The sequence below is a fragment of the Mandrillus leucophaeus genome, unplaced genomic scaffold (genome assembly GCF_000951045.1).
Source record: "Mandrillus leucophaeus isolate KB7577 unplaced genomic scaffold, Mleu.le_1.0 Scaffold11, whole genome shotgun sequence".
Lineage (NCBI taxonomy): Eukaryota > Metazoa > Chordata > Mammalia > Primates > Cercopithecidae > Mandrillus > Mandrillus leucophaeus.
In genome coordinates this window covers 3163775-3181046 of record NW_012099209.1, presented here as the reverse complement: position 1 = coordinate 3181046, position 17272 = coordinate 3163775, and the positions used below count along the sequence as shown (strand labels likewise).

The 17272-nt window shown below is 57.2% G+C and overlaps 2 protein-coding genes across 2 annotated transcripts in view; one reads left to right on the top strand and one right to left on the bottom strand.

The window, feature by feature from the left end:
- Positions 1–196, top strand: part of GDF1 (growth differentiation factor 1) — a 7980-nt gene extending 7784 nt beyond the window's left edge. The window contains exon 3 of the mRNA XM_011991296.1: positions 1–196. Within this exon, the coding sequence (XP_011846686.1) occupies positions 1–150 (150 nt within the window). The 3' untranslated portion in view covers positions 151–196.
- Positions 197–501: 305 nt separating this feature from the next.
- UPF1 (UPF1 regulator of nonsense transcripts homolog (yeast)) overlaps positions 502–17272 on the bottom strand; it is an 18984-nt gene continuing 2213 nt past the window's right edge. The window contains exons 4-22 of the mRNA XM_011990544.1: positions 16375–16536; positions 15646–15730; positions 15366–15464; positions 14037–14145; positions 13708–13867; positions 13504–13622; positions 12648–12812; positions 12437–12551; positions 11719–11862; positions 11204–11417; positions 8327–8444; positions 7790–7946; positions 6619–6761; positions 5155–5329; positions 4523–4604; positions 3345–3506; positions 3017–3234; positions 2608–2730; positions 502–2217 (exon numbers count right to left, since the gene is read on the bottom strand). Of these exons, the coding sequence (XP_011845934.1) occupies positions 2611–2730; positions 3017–3234; positions 3345–3506; positions 4523–4604; positions 5155–5329; positions 6619–6761; positions 7790–7946; positions 8327–8444; positions 11204–11417; positions 11719–11862; positions 12437–12551; positions 12648–12812; positions 13504–13622; positions 13708–13867; positions 14037–14145; positions 15366–15464; positions 15646–15730; positions 16375–16536 (2547 nt within the window). The 3' untranslated portion in view covers positions 502–2217; positions 2608–2610. The remainder of the gene's footprint in view (positions 2218–2607; positions 2731–3016; positions 3235–3344; positions 3507–4522; positions 4605–5154; positions 5330–6618; positions 6762–7789; positions 7947–8326; positions 8445–11203; positions 11418–11718; positions 11863–12436; positions 12552–12647; positions 12813–13503; positions 13623–13707; positions 13868–14036; positions 14146–15365; positions 15465–15645; positions 15731–16374; positions 16537–17272) is intronic.

The window sequence follows — 17272 nt, the reverse complement described above, 5'->3', positions numbered from 1 at the left end:
ATGCACGCAACCGCCCCGGGAGCCGCCGACTTGCCTTGCTGCGTGCCCGCGCGCCTGTCGCCCATCTCCGTGCTCTTCTTTGACAACAGTGACAACGTGGTGCTGCGGCAGTATGAGGACATGGTGGTGGACGAGTGCGGCTGCCGCTAACGCGGGGCGGGCGAGGACGCGGGCCCAACAATAAACGTCGCGTGGTCTGCTCTGCTGGTCTCCTTGGACTCCTTTGCCTGGGGTTGGGGAGAGCGCCCCTCGGCAAGGCCTTTCCACTTCCAGGTCACTTACCCGAGGCCTAACCCACCACCCCCGGGACAGGCCCAGGTGCTGCCCACGGGAGGGGCCCAGGGGCAGGGGTCGCCCTTCCTCAGTCCTGCAAGGCAGACCTGCCCTTTCTGGGCTTTGCCTGTCTCCCTCTGGCGTCCTTCACACCCCAACCCCTCACTCGGCCAGGGAACCCCCGCCCCCAACACCCTCCGCCCCCTGCAGTTTATCCAATCCTTGGTGTGAAGGCAAAACTGTTTAATATTTTATTGGTGACAAAAGAACTTAAATTGACCGAAAATCAGAAGTTACATTGCCTTGGTACGGTGCGCCTGGGTTTGTCAAGGCCGCTGCTACAAAGCTGGAGAACACAGCACAGGGCGAAGCAGAGGCAAAGCGGCCCAGCCCAACAGCCGGGATGGGGCAGGCAGCGTCCCTCAGGCCGCCGCGGGGTCACCGCAGAAGCCTACCCGGTGCGTGGTGCATGCCTCTACGCGGCCTACCGGAAGAAGGGGAAACCGAAAGCCCTAGAGCAATGGGAATAAATAAGAGTCCCTGCCAGAAGGAAGGTGGCCTGTGCGTCCCCGTCTGTCCCATGTAGAAGCTGGAATCTGGAAGTGTTCAGCTCAGGGCAAGTGACAGCCCCAGGCCCGGGCCAGGGCAGGCTGGAGGCCTGGCCGCCAGGCGGAATGACACCCCAAGCCAGGGGTTCGAGGGGCTGAGGCAGCTCTCCTAAAATGACCCTCTGCCAACGACACCACACCCCCCAGCCCCTTCACACAGAACGCAGTAATTTCTGTAACTTGTTTCCTTACCCCCCAGAAGCAGCGATCACCCCCTCAGCAAAACTGCTGGCAGGCAGAGCTCCCAATTTGGGCTTTCGGTGTGCAGCGCTCCGTGTGTCTAACCAGTACAGGGACTGTCGGTGCCTCCTGGGGACAGGGACAGGCCCTCTTGTCCTTCCACCAAATCTTCCAAAGGCCCCCGGGAAAAAGCCGTTGATCCGGGCACAGCCACCTTCTCGCCCCCTGGCCACAGGGCCAGTCCTAGCCAAGGCCCCTCGCAATGGGGCCAAAAGCACCTTCCTCACAGGTGCAAGGCCCTGCGCCGAGTCCGGGCGGAAAGCGGCTTGGCTTCTGAGTCCAGTGGAGAACGAGTAGCTTCCAGGCTCAGTGGGCGGCTACCCCAGAGGCCCGATGCCCCGCAGCAAGAAGCCACCGGAAGCTAAAACCAGCAACAAAAATCCTCCTCCAGGCCGCGGCACAGGTGTTGCTCCTCTTCTCCAGTGGTGCTGGCTTGTTCAAACTGTTTCTGGAAGCTTCTCACATCTCCCAGGTCCACCGCTAAGATTTTAGAGACAAACTTAGGAAAGTATTCTTCAGTACTCCTTTAAAAGAATCTTGAAAAAACAAACAGAAAAACCCCAAACACCCTTATTTTCTTTAAATGAAGGCCCTCGGAGAACACAGGCAGCGCGACCTCGGCGCCTCTGGTAGGCGTGGACAGATGTGCCCTCCCGGGGTTGTGCCCCGCGCGCCGCCGTCTTTGCAAGGAGCCTGCTCGGGCACAGAAATGCGAAGTTTTTTCCTGCTAAGACGTAGTCCCCTTTCAATCAAAGAGAAAAAGAAATAAAAGAACAGAGGAAAGGGCTACTCTGAGATGAGGGTCTTCCTCCCTCCGCCCTGGCCGCAGCCCCGGTGGGACGGAGCGGGGCCTCCTGGTGGCGGCGGCTCCCGCGGGCCGGCCCCTCCTCCGCTCCCTCTGCTCCTCGCCGCCGCGGGCCAGCAGGGGGCGCTCGGCCTCGGCTCCTCTCCCTCGTGCGCTCTCCCTTCCTGTCGCTCACACAGTGGTGCTTCAGTTTTAGCAGTGGAAAACAGGTATCCGTTTATTTTTATTTTTTATTACCCAGAATAAGATGCTGATGGACTAAGCCACGTTGCTTAGCTCTTCCGCCGCCACCTGTCAGGAGGGAGAAGGGCAGGAGGCGGTGAGAGGCGGCGCGCAGAGCCCCACAGGTACCCAGCGCACGGGACAGCAAGGGAGAGCTCGAGCTGCTCTCCCCCACTCTGATGAGGAAACAGGTCCCGCGAGCAGAGGGCTCCCGGGTAGCGTAGGGTGGGGTGCCTCCACATCCCTTTCCGTGGGGAGCCCTAGAATTCTTTCAAGGGGAAAGTGGGGCTGTGACTGGGCAACACATGGAGCCACCCTGACGGGTGGTGAAGGGCACAGGCCAAGCTGACCCTGCGGGCCTGTGACCCCACTGGGGACAGCATGCATTTCCAGATACCACCCCTCCCCAGCAGCTCCCTGGAGGCTGGGATAGGGCCAGGCCTGCTCCAGGGGGCTTGCCTTTTAGTACTGGGACAGCCCCGTCACCCCGCCATGCTGGTACGCCCTCTCTCCCTGGTACGTGGAGTCCTGCGAGAGCGCCACGTCGATTTGTGATTTAAACTCATCACCAAGGTAACTGTCCTGAAAGACAATGTCAGGAGGTAAGCAAGCCACAGGCCAAGGGTGCTCACATCCACCCAGCCCTCAGCAGCCCAGAGAGGAGAATGGAAAATCCGTCCCCAAATTAAGACCCAGGAGATCCACTCTGATGACCCTAGCCCAGGGACAGGTAATTTGGACAGTGGACATGGGCCAGGCCAGCTCTCGGGCTCTTCAGAGGGCATGTTCCAGGTGCACAGCCCCACTCTCACTCAAGCAAGTCCTGTCCCAGGGCCGCAAGAGGGCTCTGTGCGTGGGGCGGGCTCACCTGGGACAGCTCCGGCTGGGAGAGGCCGGGCTGGCTCATCTGGGAGGGCTGGCTCATGGAGATGTAGCCCTGCGTCAGGGCGCCCTGAGAGAAGGGCTGTGACGCCACATCCTGGCTGGCTTGGCTGTTGGGGAGGTTGGTCTGGCTGGGCCCAGGAAGCCCAAAGCGGTTCTTCTGGCGTCCCCCACGGCCAGTCTTGCCTTTCGGGGTGCCTCGGCCTGAAAGACAGCAGTCCAGGGTGATCCCAAGGAGGCCAGGGCCTCGCAAACAAGCACACCCTCGAGAGCTCTCAGGAGGGCCACACCCAGCCACAGCCATGGATGCTTACCTGCAGCGGGCCCATTGGCTTGTCCAAAATAGCCAGGCGGTGGCATGGGCGGCATGACCAGGTTGAAGGGGATGGGAATGTTCATGGCAGCCACGTGGCTGGGGCCGGCACTGATCATGCCAATCTGGTCATGGGTCTGGAAGTACATGCTGGAGGGCCGGCCTGCAAATCACAGTGGAACACAGCAGGTGTCATCTGCCTCGGTCAAACCCCGGCGATGCCCCACCCACCCTACCAGCCAGTCAGTCGGAGCTGCACATCTGTCCTGGCTCTGCCCAGGCTGAAGATGCAGATTCGCCGGACTCCATGTTGACTACAGCAGCCAGCCTGGGGCTGGGTGCTAGGGCAGGCACCTTCCCCCCAGAAGAGCCTGCTGGGAATCACTGGCCTACACAGATCTGAAAATCAGGGCCGGGCATGTTGGCTCAAGCCTGTAATCCCAGCACTTTGGGAAGCCGAGGTGGGTGGACCACCTGAGATCAGGAGTTTGAGACCAGCCAGGCCAACATGGCTAAAAACACAAAAATTAGCTGGGCGTGGTGGTGGGTGCTTGTAATCCCAGCTACCTGGGAGGCCAAGGCAGGAGAATCGCTTGAATCCGGGAGGCGGAGGTTGCAGTGAGCCAAGATCGCACCACTGTACTCCAGCTTGGGCGACAGAGCAAGACTGTCTCAAAAAAACCCAAAACAAACAAAACAAAAAAAACCCCCCATGCAAACTGGCCACGTGCAGTGACTCTCGCCTGTAATCCCAGCATTTTGGGAGGCTGAGCGGGAGGAATGCTTGAGGCAGGAGTTGGAGACCAGCCTGGACAACATAGCGAGACCCTGTCTCTAAACATAAAAAATAAATGAAAATCACCCTGAATTTATCAAAGGAAAAAAAAATCCTTTTTATGAAAATGTTCTATTTGTACTACATGCAGTCCCTGCCCTACCAAAAGTCAAGAAAAAGCTAACTAGATTGATCACCAGGAAACACAAATAAACTCTGGCTAAAGACAAACGCCCCAGGGGTGCTGTGGGGCTAGAGATGCCCTGGGGGCGGGGAGGACAAGGGAGCCAGGCCCCGCCCTTGAGAGGAAGGAAAGGTGGGGCACCTAAAGCTTCAGCCATGGGAACAGCCAGCATCCTGGTGTGAGGACAAGGGGCCGGCCGGTCTCCTGCCGAGCAACTCACCCTGGCTGCTCCGATCATAGACGGAGCCTGGGATGATGGCCTCCCGGGCATCATACATGGCTGTGGTCATGAAGCGGGCTCCCTGCGAAGGTTTAGATAGGTGAGGAATTTGTCATCTCAACAGAAGGAACAACTTCCCATGGGCCAGTGGCCTGGGAGGCCTGGGAGGCAGCAGGTATGCAGCTGTGGGGTGTTGACACTGTGCCAGGGGCTCTCCCTGGAGACAGGAGAGAGCTGTTGTCTCACGGCCTCTGGGTCTCGCCTGCCCTCCTCGGCAGACCTGGGCTGATGCTGACCCTTGGGCCTCGGCTCAGGAAGCTTCATATTCCCTCACCACCAGGGAACCCCGGGCTTGAAAAGCTTCCAACTCCCGGCGTCCCAGGTCCCAGGCCCCAGGCTGCTGCATGTGGCACAGCAGCCCTGAGCCCAATTCCCAGAGGCCACCCAGGACTCAGTGGCCCTGAGCCAAAAATGCCACACACGGCTTGGGAGACAGGAAGTGGGCTGGCCCATCCTCCCCTAGGAGAGCCCTCCCTCAGCTCACAGGCACATGGGCCAAGCTGGCACATTCCCAGCAGTGTTTCAGGCCCGGGTTTCTCCTTGCTGCCCTGCTGTCCTGCGCGGACGCTCACCGGGTTGATGGTGTTGACCAGCTTGCGTGGCTTGCTGAACTGCATGAGGCTCTCGCGCAGGTTGTTGAGCGGCCCCTCCACCAGCACCTTCTGCTCCTTGTAGTAGTTCAGCAGGTGGTTCCAGAGTGGCTGCTTCGACAGCGCCTTCGGGTTGCCCACGATGATGACGCCGTACCTGCAACAAGGGCACAGTGCTGAGGACGCAGGTGGAGAGTGGCCCGTCTCACGGGATGGTCCAAGAGGCAAGGGTGCATTCACTCACAACCCAAATCCAAGGCAAGAGAGGCGTGGACCAGGCGAGCCAAGGCAGCAGGCAGGCTGCCAGCCACAGGGACAGGCCCCAGAGCCCAATGCCAAGCTACTGACCCTGCACACGGGTTGATTTTGTGGCCGACTCTAAGCAGCCCCATGGCAGACACCTGGCTAGGTGGATACGTTTGAAGACAAGACCTGCTGTCAAGAGAGTCGGCCTTCCAGGCACCAGGGCACAGGTGGCCCCACAGGGTCCCTGGCAGGCTGGGGCACTGACCCGATGCCCAGCTCCTCTAGCCCACCTCACGCAGCTGTGGGGGGACCCACCCAATACCACCCACCAAACAAGAGCGCGCCTTAGAAAGAGGAAGTAACCAATGACAAAGCCATGGTGACCTACAGGAGGACTACTGCGTATGTGAGCTGGAAGGAGCGCCAGGTTCTCTCCCTATGCTGGGTGGAGCCATGGGCCAGGCCCCCCGGACTTCCAGCTGGTGAATGAGTCCTTGCTGTCTAGTTTTTTTTTTTTTCTTTCTTACTTTCTTTGGAGTCTGAGTTTTGCTCTTGTTGCCCAGGCTGGCGTGCAAAGGCACGATCTCGGCTCACCACAATCTCCGCCTCCCAGGTATAAGCGATTCTCCTGTTTCAGCCTCCCAAGTAGCTCAGATTACGGGCATGCACCACCATGCCTGGCTAATTTTTTTGTATTTAGTACAGACAGGTTTCACCATGGTTAGGCTGGTTGAGAACTCCTGACCTCAGGTGATCCACCCGACTCGGCCTCCCAAAATGCTGGGATTGCAGGCATGAGACACTGCACCCGGCCTGATGTCTAGTTGTATGTGGGATGACAGAATGGATCCCTTCTGCTATCATCAATTCACAAAAGTTGTATTTTAGAACCAAAAATAGTGGACAGGACCAAAATTTACAGGCTCTCAGATTAAACAACTTGACAGACACACACCAGATTTATCTGAATCAGACCAGAAGGGCCTGGAAAGATACGTCCTGCTGGGCTGAGGCACAGGGGCCACAGCAAACCCCCAGGACACGGAAACAAAGATCTCTCCAGTGAGACATTGTTTCTCAACTGCTGCTTAGAGCCCTTTGACCTCTGGCCCTGGCAACCCCCAACCCTAGCCCCAAATTCCCTGGGAAGTGAGGACTGATGAGAGCGGCTGGGCAGCACACAGCAGGCAGCCTCCCTACCTTGCTCTGGTCAGGGCCACGTTCAGACGCCTGGGGTCATTTAAAAACCCAATGCCTTGGTGCTCGTTGGCCCGCACACAGGACAGGATGATGAAGTCCTTCTCGCGTCCCTGAAAGGCGTCCACACTGGCGATCTCCACCTCCTGAAAGGGAGCTTTATGGTCATTATCGGCCAACAGGCTGCCTTCCCAGTCCCCGCAAAATGCAGGAAATACACCAAGACCCACCCTCAAATCCCACCCGGGAGCTTGGGGCCTGGCACCTGCTCCATCGCACCTAGGGGATGTCCTGGCTCTGCTGTCATTTTGCTTTGTTTTCTTTTTTTAGAGACAGGATCTTGCTCTGTCACAGGCTAGAGTGCAGTGGTGCGATCTCAGCTCACTGCAGCCTTGACCTCCCAGACTCAGCTGATCCTACCTCAGTCTCCTGAGTAGCTGGGACCATAGGCACATGCCACCACACCCAGTTACTTTTTTTTTTTTTGGTGGAGATGGGGTCTCCCTACATTGCACAGGTTGGTCTGGAACTCCCAGGCTCAAGCGACTCCCCTGCCTCAGTCTCCCAAAGTGCTGGGACTCCAGGTGTGAGCCATGACACCCAGCCTGTTCTCTTTTAGCCATGGGGATTTGTTTCTTAGCACTAAGAGCACAAGTGCTCATCCCAGAGAACCTGAGCCGGGCTCAAAAACAGAACAGAAACCACTGCCATGTAGCCACTCAGACTCGGCACTTGGGCTCATTTCCCCGTGGAGGCAGAGCTGTGCCTCCTCCCCACACACCCGCAGTAGGCGTTTCATCCGGGTGTCAAAAAAGGTGTGAACACCAGTCTCCACAGCACAACATCTACTGCGTGGCAGGCACAGACCACTCCCGTTCCACCTTGGACTTGTTTCAACCATCCCAAGAAAACACCTTGATGTGCCAGTCTCAGCCCATGTTTCTGATCCTTGTGACGTACTTCTCAAAGTCTCTGTCCTGACCATGTGGAATTTCACAAGGACTGTGGGGATGTGCTGTCTGTGCCCTCCCCAGAGGGTGGACCAGCTGGTGCTTCCTGGGCCACTCTGAGCTCCAGCCAGGACGGGCACCTCTTGGGGGGGGTAACTTAAAAGTCAAGGGTCAATACCCCTGAATGGCCCCGGAGACCGAGTGTGCCTATGGGCGTGGAGCACCTGGTAGAGCTTGGTGTGCAGGGAGCCGCTGAACTGCATGTACTGCACCAGGTAGGAGCGCTGGCCCTCGTAGGGCGTGATGATGCCAATCTGGTCCGGCTTGGCGCCTGCCTTCAGCAATTTCGTGGTGATCTTCTCCACGTTCGCAGCCTCGGTCCTAAGAAACCCAGGCTCTCAGTGCTGGGCTCCACCTGTGGGATCCCGAGCCCTGAGGCTGGAGGCTGTGAGGGGTGCAGACACACGACACCCTGCGGGAAGGCAGCTGCCATCACTGGTGTTTGCATGGCTGAGCTTCCCCAGCCTTCACCAAGGAAGTCTTGAGGGGCAGAAAAGGCTGCCATGTGGGATTAGCAAGTATCTGCCCAATAAAAAACAAGTACAATGGAAAAGGAGGCAGAAACAATACGGTTTAGAGTCTAAACAGCAGATGAAAGTAAAAAAAGTTTCAGTCCCATGTTAAAAATAAGTACAATGGGTCAGCAACCTCTCAAGCTGTCCCCAAGGCCTGCAGATGCCGGTGGGCCTGTCCCTGCTCACCTGTTCAGGTAGGAGGTGCCCGAGCTGGCTATCTCCTCTTGGCCCTGGGTCACGTAGAAGAACATCGGTTTATCGGGCTGGGGCCACTGGAAGTCAAATCCCTTCTTCACACGATCCGCTGTGAGGGGAGGGAAAGAGGTAACACTTTAAAAGCCCTAGCCCGCGTCAACTGAGTTCAGACACAGTGCAATGTAGATGCCACACCAGCGCTGCAGGCCCTGGGGCAAGAGACCTCGATCTGTGAGGCCCTGGTGAGGTCACCTGAGCCGGTCCCCTGGCTGGAGATGGCCAGGATTGAGCAAGGTTGAGCAGAGGCCACTGAGAGCACCATGGCCAGCACAGAGTTGGCTCAGCCCCTGAACAGGAAACAGGGTCTCAGCCAGAGCTTTCCTGCAGCCTGGATCTCTGGCAACCCCAGGATACAGGCTATTCTCCTGCTTCCTTCCAGAAGCTTGCCTTAAAGGCTCCACAGCCCCTACAACTGACTTGCATGTGACACTGCTAAGTCAACTGTGTCCCCCTGCCCTGCAGCCTTGCCCATTCCTGCTGAGGGCCTGTGGACTGCTGGCTCTGCCTCTGGGCTCCCTCCTGGGCCGGGGCCCAACACTGCAGCTGGGGGGCCGCAGCGTCCTGCTGTGTGAGCAGCAACTTTCTTCGGGCTCTTTGCACTCATCTTGGCTTTTCTGGGCTCTGTGCGTTTCCTTAAAACTGTAAAACCAGCTTCTCAATTCACACGTGCCCCCCTCACTCTACTGGGAGCTTCGATCAGTGTGAGGCAACTGGTGTTTTCGCACAGCACCAGCCTGACATGGACAGAGGAAGCCAGACACGCCAACACACACCGTATGATCCCACGTCGAGCTGAAAATGAGGCCAAGTGCATCACTGTTGTTGCAGCGAGCACAGGGGCCGCCGGATGAGCTCAGAAGTCCCTCAGCCCAGGGGCTGCTGTGGATGCGCACCCCTGGACGGTGGCCACCTACAGGGATGAGGCAGCTTCTTGCAGCTGGTCAGGTGGTTCTGGGTTCAGATGCTGGCTATCCAAATATGCTCACTTAGTGACCACTCACTGAGCCAGACACTCGTAATGTGGCCACATGTTTACACTTCAATAGAGAATTTCCTAAAATATACTTACTGGGTGTGAACTACGTGCTGGGCATCAATTAGAGAGCAGTGTGCACCAGCGTCTGCCCTCCGGGCCGATGCCCTGGGGACCATGAGGGGTCTGAGCCTGCACTGAGCCACGCCTTTCCCAGCCAGTGCTCAGACACACCAGCACAAGCGAGGTCTCTGCAGCCTTCTGTTTTCAGCCTTGCCATGCACTGGCAACAGCGGTGTCCCAGCGATGTCAACAGTGGCATCAACTCCCACGACCTACCACTCGGCAAAGAGTGGTGCAGCCCAACCCGGGGGGTGGGCTCTGAGCCTCACTTTCTCCTGTAAGTAGGCCTGACAATACCAACCTCACAGGTTTGGAGTTCACGAGATGCTATATTGGCAGCTTTCAGGACCCTTTACACTCTCAAAAGTTAGGGAGTCCAAACAGCTTTTGTTTATTGGATAACTGTATTCCCTAAACTTGGAAATTTTTTTAAAATGTATTAATTCGTTTAAAAATAATCCATTACGCATTAGTTATTTCTCCAAAAATAAGCTAAGTGAGAAGAGTGGTCCTGTCTCCCGTTTCTGCGAATCTCCTTACTATCTGGATGAATCGGAGGCAGCTGGGCCCTGGGATCTGCCCCTGCTCAGTCCACCCTCCCGGGCTCCGGGAAAGCCGGGCCTCATGGATGCCTGTGACTGGAAAGGGAGATGGGTTTGTTTTTACAGCCTTTCTGCATGGCTGGGAGTCTCCAGCCCTGAGGCCACATCAAGCTGGGCAGAGGTGGGTTTCCGCAGGCCTGTGACAACTCTTTGCCACTCCATCCCCATGTGACTTCGTGACACTCTGCATTGGTCATTCAAGAAGGATCTCCCATCAAGTAGGTCTTCCAAAGGCTGACACATTTCACCGGCAATGGTGGAAACAGTTCATCTGTTACCCCACAGACCTCATTAGAAAAGTCTCTAGGTGTTGGGAAGACACCAAGCTCATGGCAAGCGACGTTAACGTTTTCCAAAATTCTGGTTTTCACTTGAATTTTACTACTGTAACAGATGTTGCCACTTGTTCTCTATGAAGCGATGAGATCGATCATTTTTGGAAAAAGTCTGCCCAACACCACGGGGTGAATACCCAGGGTGTGTCCACAAGGCCTGCCTTCAAGCACCGGCACACCCGAAGGTGTCATGAGAAATTCTATCTGGTCGCAGCAAAACACTCAAGGCAAGATGTACTGTTCACTTCCTCATCCGGGGTGTTTCTTACTGTGATCCCAGCACAGTCCGGCTGCTCCGAGCCAACTCTTGCAGAAGTACCAGTGAGTCACCAGCAAGCATCGGCAGAGTGAAAAAGGACAGCTGAGGCCTCTGTGTTATACAGGGAAGCCAGACACGGTCTTGCAGACCCCAGGGGCCCAGGCCCCGAGAATGACTATACTTCAGGAAGCACTGAACACACGGCCCACGTTAAGGCCTGGGCTCAGCATCCCTAACGCCTGTCCTTGCTGTTGTGCATGCTGCCACATGAGCCTTGGATGAATTCTCAGGCAATGACTGAGTTTTACAGAGGACACAGGCTCCCCACATGCCCCAGAGACACCACTTGATCTAAGACCATACCACCAAGACCTTCGGCACAAAGTGCCCTGAACTCAAGCAGTGGCTATGTGAAGCCACTCAGGGGAAACTGATGGGCCAGTTCCTTCTCCCCAGGCCACATTCCCTTGATGCCACTTCTCCGCAGAAGCCCCTGCCCCAAGCAGAACCCGTTACCTGCAGTGACACCATTCTGGAGGGAGCCCTCGTAGAAGATGTTGGACGGGAAGGCGCTGAGTGCAGGGTGCATCCGGTACTGGACCTGCAGGCGGATGGGCCGGATGCCCAGCACCACCAGGCGCTCGAAGAGCGACTGCGACAGCCCGGCTTTGGCCGCCTTCTTGCACATCACCACCGGGCCCAGTTGGCAGTGGTCACCTACAAGGATCAGCTGTAGGGAGAGGGGCCCCCACAAGTCAAGAAGTTCAGGTGTGAATCAGCCTCAACACACACTAGCGAGGAAGTAGGGGCCCCGGGGTGCACAGGGCACCACCTGGCCACAGGGGCATTGCTCACCACACACGCTGGACGTGCAGCTGGCAGACCCCACCCTCTATAAACCCCTCAGGGAGCCCTGCGTGTGCACACATTCTGCTGAGCATCCTACATCAATACAGGGTGTTTTAAAAGACAAACACCAAGAATCACACACACGAGTTTTCACACAGGAGACGGTAGGGAAGAGAGCCCACCTGCTTGGCCCCAAGGACCACGGGAACCATGCACTCTGGCTCAGTGGCCTGGGTGCTTTCGTCGATTAAAATGGAGCGGAACTGCATCTTGGCCAGTCTTGGGTCGCCGGCGCCCACACATGTGCAGCAGATGACATCTGCATTCTGGGGAAGGGTGCAGAGGCATCAGGGCACCTGCACTGTAAACGCCACCAGACCCCGGAGGGCAGGTGGGACAGGACACAGAAGCTCTCCTGTTTCTCACCCTCCCTGACACTATTAAAAAAACAAGCTGTCCCTCCCGGACAAGATACACGGTCCAGGCTGTGGTGATTACCAACTTTAAAGGTCCTTAAACGGTCACGTTTCACAGAAGGCAACCTCTCCACACCAAGGGCTCTATGTCTCACAACAGCCTTCAAGGGGCAGTGCTGAGCTGCTGAAAGCTGCACTCAGGCTGATTCCAGTTCAGGCTGGTGGGTTATGAAAGAGCAGGAGTGTTCTAGATCCACTGCCAGATCCCAGTGGAGGCTGGAAGTGGAGACTCCCTAGAAGACCGTGTTCCAGGCAGCGAGATGTCCCTAATTTACTGTACAACTGAGCGCAGAGAGGCCAGGTAGAGAGCATCTAATTTCTCTTTCCAGAAGCAAAGCAACAATTCAAACAGGTGCCTTGGCCCAAACAAAAACCATCAGGCCGCCAGCCCACAGGCCCTTTTACAGGCAGCAGGGGCACTCACCATCAGCAGCTCTCTCTCCGCGGTACGCTTCAAGGCCCGGTACCGCTTCTCGTCGGCAGACGACAGCTCGCCAGTCTCATCTTTCAGCTGCTGCAGCTTCTGCAGCTCAGGCATGCTGGAAGCACATGCAGGTCAGCGGGGCACCTGAGCTCTGTACATGTCACCTGCAGCAGCTCAGGGACCAACTGGGAGGGATGGACTTGATACACACCTGTCCATGTTTCTGATCTGGTTGTGAAGGGCCAGGAAAGACACTGGGGAGTCGATGGCCTCGCGGCTCTTGGCACAGAGGCGCACGACCTTCAGCCCCGTCTGGTGGATCTTCTCTGTTAGCTGGTCCACGGCGATGTTGCTCGGAGCACACACCAGCACCGGCCTGCAACACCATTCAGGCAGCTCAACGCTTACCCAGAGGAAGCTCGGTGAATGTAATAAGCCAAGACCCTGTTTTTTGAGACAGGGTCTTGCTCTGTTGCCCAGGCTGGAGTGCAGTGATTTCAGCTAATTGCAGCCACAATATCCTGGGCTCAAGCGATCCTCCCACCTTAGCCTCCTGAGTAGCTGGGACAACAAGTGCACACCACTACCCCCAATTAATTTCTGAATGTTTTTTTGTAGAGACGTCTCACCCTGCTCAGGCTGGCCTTAAACTCCTATCATTTTTAACAGGCAGTAATGACACAATGTTGAAGGAGCTCAGATCCAGACAGCCCAGCCTTCACAGCTCTACCAACCACAAGCAATGCCAAGGCTGGAACCTGCACCCTCCCGCCATGCTATAAAGTGCCTTCACAGTTCTGAGACGCACACAGAACTCACGCTGCTGCAGCCACGGCCCCCTGCCCCCAGTCTTCTACACCAGTAGCAGACCTGGTTACTAAAATGCAATCCCAAGGCTGCAGCTGACACGAATAACGTCACATGGAGAGCGGTAGGTGCTACAGCGACACTGTCCGCCAAGTGCTCTCCCCAGTATGACAGAGCCCGAGGCTCCTGGCAGCAGGCCTTCCATCTGGCCACCCTAAAGACCTCCCAGGTCTCGCCCACAGGGGCCGTGTCAGTCCTACCCGTTGCCTTGCCGGGCCAGGTGGTAGACGATGGTGGCCGACGTCACTGTCTTCCCCGTGCCTGGCGGGCCCTGGATCAGGCTCAGCGGTCTTTGCAGCACAGTCTTCACGGCATAAACCTTCAATACAAGCGGCCGTTAGGGGCAGCCGCCGCTTGTGTCCCGGCCCATGGGCGAGGCCCCGCGCGCTGAGGACGGCGCACACCTGGGAGTGGTTGAGGTCAGGGAGGCCCTGCGCCGTGAAGCGCTTGGGCAGCTGGCACTTGATGATTACGTCCTCCACCTCGTGGCCCAGCAGCTTGTGGTAGATGTAGCCGGACACTGAGGTCTCGTCCACGGCAAACGTTTTCAATGCACTCTGCATCCTGTGAGGAAGGTGTGGGGTTGGCTACACGCACAGTCATGGCCGCCTCACCAGCGTCCTGAGTCTGCAGACCTGGGTGGGGAGCCCCACTCCGCAGTGATGGGGAGGGCTCATAAAGATGCCACGGGTGGCAACCAGGGATCGGGGGGCCGCGACGGGAGGGGACGTACCTGTCAAAGGAGGTCGACTTCCACACAAAATCCACCTGGAAGTTGTGAGTCACCTCCACGGGTGCACCCACGCTGCTCCGCAGCTCAATGGCAATCTCATCGCCATAATCTGTGTGCTGAGTTAAGTTTGCATCCTTGTCAAAAGCCAGGCTGACCTTTCTGGGTCGCCCTTGGTACATACTCTTTAAATGGCGTTTTAAAATTCAGTTACTTAAGACACCACTGGTTCTGCACCAAACGCTAAAAACATGCAGCCAACACCAGACCAGAAACCAGAAGGACAGCGTCCTTGAGGACAGAGAATCTACCTCACCATGAGCCGGTGTCCCACCCCCAGCCAGCCTGAAGTTCCTCCTTGCCACCCCCGGGGCCATCTCCCGGCCACCCAACTAGGCCCCTTTCAGAGATGCAGAGGGCGGCAGCGAAGCCACCAGCGCTCACCAGCAGGGAGCAGCCACATCCCGGGCCCCAGAACCTCACCAGGAGCTCCTGCACATGTGGCCAGCAGGGGCAGGCAGAGTTCATGGAACCCAGCTTTGGCCATAGCAGCTCTTCTCACAGTTCCACGGAAACAACACTCCTCCCAGTACAGCCAAGCACCGGGCTCCGCATACACAAGCAACCTGCCCTCCAGGAGGCTGTGGCCGGTAGGCAACACCCTTCCCTCAACCCCGAGCCCCAAAACCAGTCTCACGTGTTTAGGATGAGCTTGTCAGGCACAGGGTGGGTGTGGGACATGACTCTCTCTACCCCTGTGGAGGCCACCACTGAACGGTCAGGCCCCAGCAGCACTGGCCAGTCACCAAGAGGCCCGAGTCGGACCCGTGGTGTCTTCTCCGAGGACCCCTCCCCGCCCCAGGCCTCTGATTGCACCTGTGCCTTACAGCTGCTCCACCGTGGCCGGCAGGCTGCGTCACCATGAGGTTACTGCACATTCCCAAACATGGCCTGGGAGCAAGTGAGTGCTCACAGGGTCTGCATGTGACCACTGGCTTCTGCAACCTCCGTGTGCAGAGTCAGCATCCAGGTAAGGCGCTCCTGCAGCCACATTAACCTCCAGAGTCAGCCCAGGGACGCGTCACACAAGCAGCATCACCAATATCACCATCATTCGGGCAGAGGGGAAGCAACCATACAACCAGCTGTCCCAGAATGTGAAGGCCCTGCAATTCTCCTAAGAGCAGTGGAGGCCAGTGCCAGCCAGCAACTACCACAGAGCACGAGATGCTGGCCCAGCGACAAGCATCAAATCCACAGTGGCCTCCATCTGATGCCCCCCCCACTTTCCTCTCCCACCAGCCAGCCCCACCCTCTTCACATGAAGGATACTATCAGGGACCTTGATGACGTGGCCGATCCCTTTCCACAGGGGCGCAAGGTCCCCTTTGTACCGCAGGCATATCTCATCCCCCTGCATGAGCCGCATGTCTTGCGGTAAGAAAGTGAGAGAGGTGGCCATTTTAACCTGCGCCGTCACTTCCACCAGGAAGAGTTCAAATTAAGGGGCACTTTACAAGGGTGGAACTAGGAATTTTATGCTACTTATGGTCACAAATATTTTAAAACTTAAAATCACCTCTTAACCAAATTATGACTAAATCCTCATTACCAGAGTCAGTCTTGGGCAAAGTGAAGTAGGCGATTCTCTTCTTGTTAAGGCCCAGGTCCCACCTGACCGTGATGTTATCTTGAGTCTGAGCACATGAAAAACAAGAGCCCCGGTTAGCCTCCAGCACATGCCCGGGCCTGGCCTCCACATGCCCCAGGCCCCATGAGGCGGGCCCTACAGCAAGCCTCTGCCGTGACAGCGGGCGCCGTGAGCAGCGCCTGACAGCCCCAAATGCCACCAAGGGCATATCTGAAAGAGAAGCCATTAGGAGTCCCCAGAACACACACAAGCCGATCCTGTCTGGAGGCTTCACCACACACCAGAGGCCTCCGTGGCCAGGGAGCAGCTGCTGCGGGAGGGAGGGAGAGAGAGAGGAGGGGAGGGAGGGAGGGGAGGTCAGAACTCCGGGGCTCCCGTTGCCTAAATGTGGTCTTCACAGGGATCACGCCCGAGTCTAACTCCTGCAGCTGTGGGCAAAGCTGTGGACCCCACTGGGAAAGATGTGTTGGATTTAAATAGAAAACACTGAGGCTGATGTCAGCTCTGAGGGCGGGGGCCCAGACCACCAGGCTGCCAGGCCTGGATCCGCAAGCTCCAACTCTCAGGCGTTGCAGCTGCAGCCCATGTCAGCTCCCACAGCCTAGAGAGAAAACCTCCCTTTGGAAGCCTGAGGAAGAGAGCTGTGAGAGTCAGAGCCCAGCCCAGGCCAAGCCCTCCTGCACACATCACCTGGGACTCCTTCAGCTTCTTGTCGTAGTCGGCCTCCAGCTTGACCAGGGGCCCGAATATGTTCTGGTACTGGTAGGCGTCCTCATACCGCAGGAGGACGTGCTGCGGTTCCTCGTCCACCCCCGGCTTCTCCAGGTCCTCCAGCGTGGCAGAAGGGTTTTCCTAGAAGACAACAACACTCGTCCTGTTTTTCCCTACATGCAAACGAACGAGGGTGCAGAGGCACCAGAGGGATGGAGCACACATGCCGCTTCTGAGAATGGGCCACAGTGGGTGGCATGGAGGGGTTCTGGCGCATCTGCAAGGGAAAACCCTGGGAACAGGAACTCCATGCCACACTGGGAGCTGCACACCGGCCTAGCCCGTGCTTGGGCCTCAGCTGCTGCTCCTCACCCCAGCAGGGTTCCGGTACTTGGGTGAACCTGCCTACACAGCCCCAGGCACCAGCCTGACACACTGTCCACAGCAGAGGGCACCTTCAGAGCTGGCTGCTTCCTCCGAGCACGCCCGGCTTGTGAACGAGAGCAGCTAACCCTCCTCGCAGGCTGCCACAAAGACCACCGGTTTATCTCACTGTGTCCACAGCCCGGGAAGCCCGTCTCCCACGTCTGCTAACCCTAAGCCAGAACCAACATGGGCCCGCAGCTCTTCCCCTGGGGGCCAGCTCCCTCGGTGAGTGCCATGCTGGTGGGGACAGGACATTATCTGGGCTGTTCAGATATAAACGGGAATCATGAAAATCATCTGGCAAACTGAAAATCCAAGTGGAAAGGTACTCGGCTGAACAATGCTTAAAAAATACTTTTTTTTTTTTGAGACGGAGTCTTGCTCTGTCGCCCAGGCTGGAGTGCAGTGGCGCGATCTCGGCTCACTGCAAGCTCCGCCTCCCGGGTTCACG